Genomic DNA, 12,524 nt, shown 5'->3' on the forward strand with positions numbered 1-12,524 from the left:
GGAAAAAACTGCCCGCTCATCAAAGCCACATACTGCACCACTCGAATATATAAATTTTATTGGCAAGTAAATTTGAACAGTTCCACTGGACACAAATAATCACTTCATTTATATTCAGAAGCAAATCAGAAACAACTGCCAGGAAAGAGTCCAGGAAAATCCACACCATTAAAAGCTCAAAAACAAAACTAAAAAATGGACACAATTTGCAGGCTTCAATTCTGAAACAAGTTGTTCCATTCATTCACAGATTTCCACGAGAGCACATCTAAAACAACAAAATATAAATATTACAGCCTTGATTCATCTCATTCTAAGCCCAGAAAGGAACCATACATTTCTAACAAAGAAAATCTAAGCAGCAGCCTTCTTGGGAGACTTGGTAGCCTTGGAAGGAGATTTAGGCGCCTTGGCAGCAGTCTCTCCACCACTCTTCTTAGGCAATAGCACTGGGTTGATGTTTGGAAGCACCCCACCATGGGCAATGGTGACTCCCTGAAGCAACTTTCCAAGCTCTTCGTCGTTCCTCACGGCCAAAAGGACGTGCCTAGGGATGATCCTGTTCTTCTTATTGTCTCGAGCCGCATTCCCAGCTAATTCCAACACCTATAAACAAGAACCCAAGTGGAAAAGGATTCAGATTCCAGAACCCAATAGCCAGAGACAACGCTTAAAGCAGACGCCAAAAAGAATATCGGCACAAACACGTCAAGAAATGTAAAAAAATTAGACTGATAATAAATATATTATAATTCACGAAACATAGGGAAAATCAAGCCCCTCAATGTACGAAATTCTGATGTTGAAATAAATGGCCCATTTGCAAAAATGGAACATCGGACAGTTAAATAAAATGCACCACAAGCAAGACATGGCATTGATAAAGAATCAAAACCACGAACTCCATTGCAATTCCGATTCCACAAAATCGAGACCCAGTAACAAAAAAGAGTTGAAAACAGATCCAAAATGGAAGCGAAGAATCCACAACCCAAAAATAAATACCTCAGCTGCTAAGTACTCAAGAACGGCTGCCAAGTAGACTGGAGCCCCAGTTCCAACCCTCTGCGCATACCGCCCTTTCTTCAAGTAACGCCCTATTCTCCCCACGGGAAACTGCAGGCCAGCCCTCACAGACCTGGTCACCGATTTCTTCTTCGGGCCTCCGCCCTTCCTCCCACCAGCACCCTTCTTCACTTTTGCCGTGGCCTCCATGAACAATAATCTCAACCCGGAAAACGAGAATTGTACGTCTGCGAAAAGAGTGGAATGATCTAAATCGATTCAGTGATGATTCAACAAAGTGGTGTGAGAGCGCTTTTATAGCACTGGTGGGGGGTGTGGTTTTCTGTTTATGTAGCGTGAACCGTTGGATTCAGAGATAAATCGATGGCTTTGGGTTATTGAAGTGTGGATCCGCGTTATTTTAAATGGACCAATGGAAAGAGAGTTCGATATTTTGTATTTTTTAAAATTTTCCGTGGGAAGGGCCATGTATGTGAAATTTTGAATTTTGAGTGTGTGTGCCCATAGGCGGCATCCACAATGGTTTCTCTCTTTTTTTAGGGCTACTTTTATTATTTGGCATGGTAAATAGTTATCAAAATTTCGATTAAACCGAAATAACGGATTAATTCATAAAGTTAGTTAAATTAATTTCACGGTTAGATTTTTTTGTTTATCTGGTTTGGTTCAAAATTTAGAACATTGGAGTTAAGTTTGAGTTTATTTGAATGTTGTATTATTGATATTGGATTAAAAAGGGTATATTTGACTTTCATTTATGGAGTTTTTTGTGAGAATATCTTGGTTGCAAGTAAAAAATTTAATGAGTGAGTTTCATGTGAGACCGTCTCACGGATCATAATATGTGAGACGGGTCAATTCTACTCATATTCACAATAAAAATTAATACTCTTAGAATAAAAAAAGTAATATTTTTTCATTGGTGACCCAAATAAGATATATGTCTCACAAATACGACCCGTGAGACCGTCTCACATAAGTTTTTGCCAATTTTAAAATTTCCGACTTATACAGTTATTAATTTTATAACTAATTTTTAGTTTGATAACTCATGTTCATACTCACACTAGTGTGTGTTATAAGTATGTTAAACATAACTTTTTGGCTTCATAATCTTTCCACCCACGGATCAATGCACGCACACATGGGTTCTTTCTTGGTCTTTGACTCGACTTTAATCAGTAACTCTCCAGTTTTTCTGGCATTTTTCGAGGGATTTGCTTAATTATGTGTCATCTAGTTGTTGACTTTTCATCTATTTCATTTTTTTTTAATCTTTTTGAGTTTTCGTCAACACTAAATAACAAATATAAATCAATTAATAATCATGATAAGAGGAAGCAATGACAATATAAATCAATTAATAACCATATAAATCGAGAACGACATAAAATTTGATGAAAAACGACAATACTTTTTGTGTTTAACAATCATATTGTTGGAATATAAATAACCTCAAGTTTTGGCAATGACAAATAATATCATCGAGTTGTTTCAGCATCCAAATGTCTCTATTTACAGGTTTCTAATCGCTGGATAAGTCATACTACTCGGCATAATATTACAAGCTCAAGCTATAGACAAAAAATCATGAACTGTATTTGTTTCATATCAAACTGGTTTATCGAAGTTATGCAGAGTCTGGCCATTCAATTCCAATCGGTTGGTCAGATATTAACAGATCAATATGGATACTCCAAGTCAAGCAGTTCAATGACTATTAGATCAAATGACTAACACAGTATCTTACCAACTCCCATTTGACATAAATATTTCCTAAAATGCCAAAAATTCAATCAAATTTTTAGAAGCTCAGAGCCGAAACATAAAAATCAAATAAACGTTAAATGAACATTTAACGCAGTGTACAGTGAAAAGAAGTTGACAATGTCATTATGGCGGGAGTTAGTACAGATGATTGTTGAAAAATTTTACGACCGTTGGAGCTTTTCAAATATCAATATGCAGATTCACAAGCCAAGAAAATAATAATTCTATTCACGAGATTGAAGCTTTCGATATGCAAGGCTTAGAGCATACTTATTCTTTCAACATCAAGTTGATCACTTAACACACACATATCATTTTATATCATATCTTCTAAGGATCAGATTGTGTCACCCTACCAACTCCAGCCTTCAAAGCTAGTTGTTGGTTGTTGTATTGGTTTCTTGTGAACCTAGGGTTCTTAAATAGCCAGAGTTTGTGTTGAGATATCACAGAAAATTTCGGTTTTGACCGTGATAAATTCTAGTAGAAGTGAATTGTTATAAAACGTTGTAAAACTAAAGTCTTTCAGTATATTTTTATTCTTAAGTTGAAGAATTAGTGACGTAGGAGTATTTATCTCCGAAAGCGATCTCTCTCATTTATTTATGCACTTCATATTGTTTGTTTCCTTATTTCTAACGGTCTTGTTAATCGAATATATATAATTTATTACTAAGTGTAATTGGACCGTTTTCTGCCCTCAAAACCATTTGAATAGTGAATATAGATTTGATCTACAATTATATATTTTCGGGTAAATAAGAATATTTAATTATTGAGTTAGTCTCATGTGAGACCGTCTCACGGGTCATAATCCGTGAGACGGATCGACCCTACCCATATTCACAATAAAAAGTAATACTCTTAGCATAAAAAGTAATACTTTTTCATGGGTGACCCAAATAAGAGATCCGTCTCACAAATATGACCCGTGAGACCGTCTCACACAAGTTTTTGCCTTAATTATTTAGTTATACACATTATCAAGTAAATTAATTTTCTTCCGGTGGGTATTTAAATAGATAGAGTGGGCAAAAAATCCGTGTAGGTTTTAATTATAAATTCTAATTAAAGAATTCAACATAGAGATTTGTCTCTAGGTATTTATTTACGATTTGAACAATGGGTAAATCATTTTTTTTATTATTAATATAGCGTGGCATTAATATAAATTAAAATTTAAAAATTATACCCTATATTATAAAAATAGTATAAATAAGTCAATCCCTCAAATTTTCATATAATTATTTTTCAAAACAAATGGATTCTAGTGTTATATATATCTACGGCAGCCCACGAGGAATTTTCATATAATTATTTTTCAAATTTTCACAAACGGATGCTCGTGGAGGAGAAGCATCAATCAATGGCAGGCCCACGAGGAAGAGTTCTATTTTATGCTTGTGCCCCAGATCTTTTAGTTTCTATTATGGATTCTAGTATGATATATATATATATATATATATATATATATATATATATATATATATATATATATATATATATATATAAGATATTATAATTTTGATAGAAATTATGTTTTGACGTAAACAAATCATTAATAAATCAATGATTTGTAATGGACAAGTCACCGGTTCCAAGAAACACACTTTGATCAGCCAGAACCGATGAACTTCATGAAGTCAAAAGGACTAATGTGGCAACAACCAAGGACAAAGGTCAACACATACAACCGTAAGGATGCTCGAGAAGATCAATTATGACCATTAGAAGAGGCTACTACAAAATGGAGAAATCTCGAAAAATATAAAGGAAGGTGATCTAGAACACAAAAAAAAAAAGATTTATTAACATCATTAGAATGCACATATGTTCTTGATCACCATGTATATTCATTGTTTGGGCGAAGATACATCAATCCACATGCTCATATTCACATTTCAGCTCAATTAAGGAGCACTTTAAAGCATTAGAGCACGACTTAAATGTCAGCGTCAAATCAACAATGATCAATGTGGTAGTCTTGCAACCCAGACTCAACCTTCAAGATCTGTTATGCTCATAAGATGAATAAGAATGATTGAAGAAGTTAAACTTGATCACTAATGTTGTCATTGTATTGATCGTAAAGAGTCACCGTATGTTCAGATAAACCTTAAATAACTAGAAATAATAACATATGGAAACAAAGATCAAAACACAAAAAACAATACTTTTACCTTGTGCTGTTAAGAAAGCAAAAACATCTGTATATTGAACAACACATCGACCCAATGCATACAAATGAGATATGAACTGATGGTATCCAATGTTTGGACGCCACAAGTAATAAAATCCTTGATAAAACGCAAGCTTCCAAAATACAAGAAAAATTAGGTTTTGAGAGGAACATGTTAGAATAGATATTTTGGAAGCCAACAATTGGTTAAAGAATTTATTGATTCAAGTGTTGTAACGCCTCAGATTCGACGATTGTCCTCACTGTATCAAGACGGGTCTTTCCAGCGTGCTTATGTCCTCACTCATACGCACCCTGAGAAATTTCCCAGGAGGTCACCCATCCCAAAATTGCCCCAAGTCAAGCACGCTTAACTTTGAAGTTCTTATGTGATGAGCTACCGAAAAGAAGATGCACATTCGTGATATGAGTAGTACCAATCAAATCTTTTAAGCCTTCTTCAACTGCACAGTCCATTACATGAACAGTCTTGGAATCCCTCTCCTTCCGGTGTAGGAACGGTTCATTCATGTTCCCTCCACCTAGAAGCCTGTCAGGAGCCGCTCATTGTCCGTGCCACCTCATGGCACCGGCGATCACCCCCCGCCCTCTTCGGCCCCGGGCCTCACATGCCCACCAGCTTCCGCTTGGTTCGTCCCCGAACCACACCGTACTCGGAGAGGTCGGCTCTGATACCACTTGTAACGTCCCAGATTCGACGACTGTCCTCACTGTATCAAGACGGGTCTTTCCAGCGTGCTTATGTCCTCACTCACACGCACCCTGGGAAACTTCCCAGGAGGTCACCCATCCCAAAATTGCCCCAAGTCAAGCACGCTTAACTTTGAAGTTCTTATGTGATGAGCTACCGAAAAGAATATGCACCTTCGTGGTATGAGTAGTACATATCAAATCTTTTAAGCTCTCTTCAACTGTACAATCCATTACATTGAACAGTCTCGGAATCCCTCTCCTTCCGGTGTAAGAACGGTTCATTCATGTTCCCTCCACCTAGAAGCCTGCCAGGAGCCGCTCATTTTCCGTGCCACCTCATGGCACCAGCGATCACCCCCCGCCCTCTTCGGCCCCGGGCCTCACGAGTGTAATAAACAATCTTTGTTTTAATATAATTTAACTTTTTGTGGTTTCATTTCACTTTATCTCTATATCCACACAATCAACATATATAAAATCATTGATTATACTTTAATACAAAGGATCGTAATTCGATTTTGAAACTAATTTGTAAACATTGTATATTCCGAATTCGTTCCTAGTCGATTCAACCGCCTAAAAACAAGGATAAAGGCCGCTTGAGCTTGAGACTGACATATGTGATGTTGTGTACCGTGTTTCATGGTAAGGGCATAAAGATGTCCAAATGTGGCGCCTCAAACCTCGCCACGTAATCATACAACATGTGACGTCATAAAAAAATTCTTTTCGACGACGTCATAATATAATGCATACACGACAAAATAGTGCAATCACCACACTATCTACGTCAATGCAGCATAAACAGTATAATAAATACACACATACAACTCAAATAAGACAATAAGCTATACTGTCTCTATCTACTATCAACTACAGGACTGTTTGACTAGACACGCCTAGTCCTTCACCACTATCATGTTTCATGCATAGTCCTGTAATCTGCCCAACAGAAACAGCCCTCAAAGGGTGAGCATATACAACAATCATCATCGTAATACATAACAGTTATATTAACAATATAAAATATAACTGAAATCATAATAGAAATACTCCCTTTGCCGTTTCTGGACAATCAGCCAACAACAACCTCAACAACATCACAATGCAAGAACATCGACGATACGTCGCACCCCAACACCGGCGACAGCAATATCGTCGAACGAATAACAACATCCACGATACGTCGCACCCCAACACCGACGACGGCAATATCGTTGAACGAACAACATCAACATGACAACATCAACGATACGTCTCCCAACAACGATAGTCAACAATAATAAACAACAACAAATATAAAATCAAATCACCCAATTTCGGTGATTCATCATCGTTCAACGCAATAATATTCATCAATACTAAACAATAACAACATATGCTCGTACGTCAACACGTACATGATAATCGAGTATATATATATAATCTGGCTATTTCTTTGATCCTGAGGTTTGTGATGTATCTAAATAATTCAACAATAATTATCAGATCATTGTCACCGTATCAACACAATCGTAATAACCTCAATGCACAACATCAAATAGCCCAACAACATTGAATTCAACAAAATATAAAACTCGATTATAAATTCTTATCGTTCAACAATTTAATATTCTAGTGTATTTAATTCACAATACTACCATCAAATACACCCTAATTAATTTAACATCAAATAATAGACTATTTTACAACATCCATCAAATTGCGAAAACTTTATATCAACGTGTAGCCTATACTTTGTAGACTCCGAATATACAATCAGATTTAATAACAACTGACAAACAACTCTCCAATCTCAATCCAAAAATTAAAAATCCCTAATTATAATAAATTAGGAATAATTCAAAACAATATCACTATAATCATCTCTACTTCGTTAAAATCATGCATTATTCAACAATCTTCAATTTCAGTATGATTTAAAAATTTATCAAATTTATTCCAGAAATCGACGAATTTCAAACATCACCAAAACTATAAAATTTATACCTCAAATCGAAGACCCCGTGTCAACGATTCCAGAACTAAAGTCGGTTCGTCGATTGGATAAACCGATAAATCACACAATAGAAAAGAAAAATCAAAATTCTTCTTCTCTCTCGAACCTTCTGTCAAAACTTGTGAATGAATTTCACGTAACTTTTGAAATTTATCTCTTTTCTTTTTTTTTTTTAATATTATATTATATTATATTAATAAAAGAATATATTATATTAATAAAAGTATATAATATAATATAATATATAATATTTAACATTTTAACACCGGTATATATCTTTGGACCTGTCAAACGATCAAATTTTCCAAAACTCAAAACATGAAACTTCTATATCTTTGAGTTTTCTACGTCATATCCAAATTTCAAATCATTTGGACTTCATATGACCAAAATATGTCATATTTCATTTTTTAAAAATCATTAATTATTTAGTAATATCACATTACTAATCAACAAATTGTGATATTTACTTCAGGCATTACACTAATCATGCAGATGTGTAATCATATATGATTGTACCAAGCATCCCTCCCTCGGACTTTCCAAGTTGTTATCATTCATCGAGAGAAAAAATGTGGTTGTGATTTTACATGATTAGTCATTACCACCTGAGACAACACTGATGCTCTGTATGCTAGGATTGTGCTTTGACTCGTTTATAATTCCGCGAGGGTCACAAGATGGCGAGGTTGAGTGCAATTGAAACATATGTAGGAGCTAGTGCATTGTAGTCAGGAATTCACCCCTCACCTACATGTGTAGATATCCTATGTGATCTAATGAAATAATAGTGCATAAATTCTCTTGCCAGAGTGTAGGATGTACATTAAGGAAAGAGTTCTTAGTTGTGCATGTACTTACACTATGAATATTCATGATTGTATCACATAGCTATCGAATTTAATATGCAACCCTCGATGAACCAATGATTGTAGATTCGATCGTAATATATGAGATGAAGGGACCGTTCAGTACATTAATCATAACCGACTGGTTCTTGCAGGCACTATCAGTGATACCTAGGGAATGACGAGGCGATGCTACTAGACACTCTTACCATGATTCGATGGGTTTAATCAGAAAATGATTTATGAAATTATCATGACAAAATGTTGGTGCATGAAATGAGGCAAATTAGGCTAAGCCCAAATAAAGAAAAATGTCCTGCATCACAAAGAGTTGTGAACCAACGGCTATCTGTATGCCTGAACCATTGTGGGTCACACAAACACTATATTATTTTGTTCATATTAAGAGAATAAATTCAAGGAGTTGAATTTATATAAAATTATGATATAATAAATTCAATGAGTTGAATTTATGATAATTAAATTTTGAGAAAATAAATTCAATGAGTTCAATTTATGTACAATTATGATATAGTAAAATTGAAGGAGTTAAATTTACAAGAATAAATTTAAGTTGTTGAATTTATGAGATAAATAAATTCAAGTAGTTGAATTTATAAAATTTGAGAATCTAAATTATTAAACTCAAAAGTTGAGTTTATTAAATATTAAATTAAATATAGTGGCAAGTATGTTTAATGGACTTGTAGGAGTACGAGTATAAGATACTAAATAATTAAAGTTCTTAATGGACTTTGTTATAATTAATTAAACTAGTTGGACTAGTCCAATTAATTAATCAAACACATTGATGTTAATTATGGAACCTAAATCTTGAAATATGGAAATTAGGTTATGGTTTTTGTTTTAAGGTAACGGAGCAATAACCCTAGCCTTCAAGCAAGCAAGATTTTCGAAAATCATCCTCCACTCCTTTCCAATAATTCGGCCATCCTAAAAAAAAAAGGGATTGAGCCGTTTCTAGAATTTTTCTTCTTCAACGAAAAACTTATTCTAATTTTCTAGTGCAAATTAGAGGAGGAACAAGTAATTTGTTCGTAGACCTAATTCGAATATTAAAGATGGAGATACGAAGAACACACGTAGGGAATTACTACAAGAGCTACATCCTAATACCAGACTAGTTGGTGTCGAGCGAAAAATTTCACTAAAAATATGCAATATATGTTTATTTAATTCAATCCATATGAGTGTCTAAAGAATGTGTTTTCGACTTGTTAATACAGCCTAATCGCATGATAATCATTAATTGTATGATATCAACTTCATCTGATCTTCAACACATTTGTATAGATGACCGTTGAACTGTTAGCATAGATTGTTCATGATTTGCAAAACTATAGAAGATATGAATGGAAAATAAGACACAATTGACTTTAACTTAATATAATCCTCTGATATAAGGATTTCCAGAAATTCCCATTTGTCTAAACATTTCCCCCTAGTGAGAAGAACAAGAAAAGAACAACAAATTTCTAACAATTTTATCATGAATTTTTTCGTGGGTTTTACCGAAAGTCTAAGAACACTACTTTTTGCTTCGACGGATTTCAAATGAGGTGAGACCTTAAAATGGAGTTTGAGAGAGGTGAAGAATTTGAAGATATAAAGAATAAATAGATCGTAGAAGAGAGAAAGTTGTGTAAAAGTGGGACAAGAAAAGGTCCCATGAATAAAAATGGAAGTAGGGAAATGATATTTATGTTCGGCAAAAATTTGTGTGAGACGGTCTCATGGATCGTATTTTGTGAGACGGATATCTTATTTGAGTCATCCATTAAAAAAATATTACTTTTTATTGTGAATATCGCTAGGGTTGACCCGTCTCGCAGATAAAGATTCGTGAGACTGTTTCACAAGAGACCTATTCTTTACGTTCAATGTTTTGAAAACAAAAAATTAACTACTTTCAAGTAGGGCAAAACCATTCATTTAAACCAAGATCATATCAATCGTCCCATTATCTGTGTCTTACTTTAGATTTCGGGGGCATGAGTCGAACTTAAAAAATGGATCCCCAAATGAGGCGAGAGCCAAATTGACCATGTAGTGACCCGTTCCAGAATCATCTACTAATCAAGATTTAAGCATGCAATTAACTTAATTAATTACAATCAGAGTTAATGGCGGAAAAGGTCAACAAACGATAGATATACAACCCAATCGAAGTCCAGAATAATACAAACAACAAATAAATGGTACAACTGTCTCGAAACAAAGCAGTACTGATAACTAAAACAAATGGCTACTCAACGTCCTCCTCCTCCTCCTGAGCCCTCCAACCTGAGACCTGTCCCGTGGGAATGGGGTGTCCAAGATAAAGAAAAACGAGGACGTGAGCGATAAAAACGCCCAGTACAAAAGCATGAGTATACAAGCCTATATGAAATGCACATGCTATGATATGATACCAGGGTAGTCAAGAAACAGGAGTCACCAAAAGATCTCAATATGCTCAGTCTAGAGGTGCCAAGTGGATAGTGCCGCGCGGTACTCCTCTGGGTCACTGCATCCACTACAAGATCAGACGTGGACCTAAAATCAGTGTTTTTATAACCGGACCGTTAATCGAACCGGTCAAGCCTTAAAAAATGGTTCAACCGGTTCAACCGGTTCGACCGGACGGTCGAACCGGATCAATAAAATTAATATTTTATTTATTTTATATAATAAATAAAATAGTAAAATATTGATTATTTATGTTTTTATAGTTTTTATTTAATTTTTAAGATGAAAATTACAACAAATATCAAAATAAAAATCATTTTTCAAATTCAAAAATCCAAATTAACACATACATGTAACCAAATAGGGATGACCAAATTTAAGTGCCAAGTAAACATCAAGATTAATTATAAAAAAAGTAGCAAACATCAAAACCGTCGCTATTTATCACGGTTTTAAACAAAAACCGTCGCTAAAATGAGAGACGGTTATTCTTTAACCGCGATATATTAGCGACGTTTTGAAAATAACCGTCGCCGATCTCTGGGCATTTTTGAATAATTTCACCAGACCCGGCCGTTTTCCTGACCCTCCGGTTTCCGGTTTTGCCGGTTGAACCGGGTTAAAACCGTTTTTTTCGGTTAAACCTGTTTTTCCGGTTTTTTATTTATGTCCGGAACCGGTCTGGAGGCCGGTTCACGGTTGAACCGTCAACCGGCCCCGGTTTTTCCGGTCCGGTTTTGAAAACATTGCCTAAAATGTCCCGGATCACCGAAGCCCTCCGGACCCGTCGGCCACTGTGTACTCTCGGTGTCCATGCGTCCACAAGACAGGGCTGAGCGGCCCCACAAGATATAGCTTATCTCGAAAGAGATACAGCTCAACAATAAAACCTATCTCGAAAGAGATACGGCTCAAGATGAAATGCAACATGCAGCAATAAGCGTGACATAATAGCATGCATCATATGACATATATCAATGCAGCAAATAATCATGCAACACATATAAGAATGTATACTCAACCAGGATATCTCGGATAGTACTTTCGTACCTCTAGTAAAGCAATCCTAGTCCACAGGAAATCCTATCAATCGGGTCTAGTCCGTCGTCAGCCCTGACGATACTGAGCTCCCTGACTGCCCTTCTCGGACCGTCGGCTATGCCCGGCTGCTCTGTCCGGGCTGTTCTGTCCTTCTCGGGTTGCTCTTCCCTTCCCGGGCTGCTCTTCTTTCCCGGGCTGATCTTCCCTTCCCGGGCTGCTCTTCCCTTCCCGGGCTGCTCTTTCCTTCCCGGGCTGCTTTTCCCTTCCTGGCTGATCTTCCCTTCCCGGGCTGCTCTTCCCTTCCTGGCTGATCTTCCCTTCCCGGGCTGATCTTCCCTTCCCGGGCTGCTCTAGAGAGCTAAAACTTGCATTTAAACACACAGTACCCCCTCCACAATGAGAAATCCCATGGCCTATTTATAGACCTCAGCTCGGAACTTACCTGCATGAACGTGTCAACCAAATCCCATGCATCCGG

The 12,524-nt window shown here is 36.1% G+C and overlaps 1 protein-coding gene across 1 annotated transcript; it reads right to left on the reverse strand.

Annotated features, from left to right (window-relative positions):
- Nucleotides 1-88: 88 nt before the first annotated feature.
- LOC140834061 (histone H2A.2) lies at nt 89-1,305 on the reverse strand. Its single transcript, XM_073198676.1, has 2 exons — nt 1,006-1,305; nt 89-606 (listed from the first exon to the last, which is right to left on the reverse strand). The coding sequence occupies exons 1-2, from the start codon at nt 1,213-1,215 to the stop codon at nt 355-357; spliced, it is 462 nt and encodes a 153-aa protein (XP_073054777.1). The 5' UTR covers nt 1,216-1,305; the 3' UTR covers nt 89-354.
- Between the last annotated feature and the right edge of the window lie 11,219 nt (nt 1,306-12,524).

The sequence above is a fragment of the Primulina eburnea genome, chromosome 6, assembly GCF_022965805.1.
Source record: "Primulina eburnea isolate SZY01 chromosome 6, ASM2296580v1, whole genome shotgun sequence".
NCBI classification, from domain to species: domain Eukaryota; kingdom Viridiplantae; phylum Streptophyta; class Magnoliopsida; order Lamiales; family Gesneriaceae; genus Primulina; species Primulina eburnea.

Excerpts from the sequence above, each read along its gene's own strand:
- LOC140834061 (XM_073198676.1), bottom strand. The coding sequence starts at position 1,215 with ATGGAGGCCACGGCAAAAGTGAAGAAGGGTGCTGGTGGGAGGAAGGGC. Across the intron at positions 607-1,005 it reads TTGAGTACTTAGCAGCTGAG|GTGTTGGAATTAGCTGGGAA; the intron begins GTATTTATTTTT and ends TCTTGTTTATAG.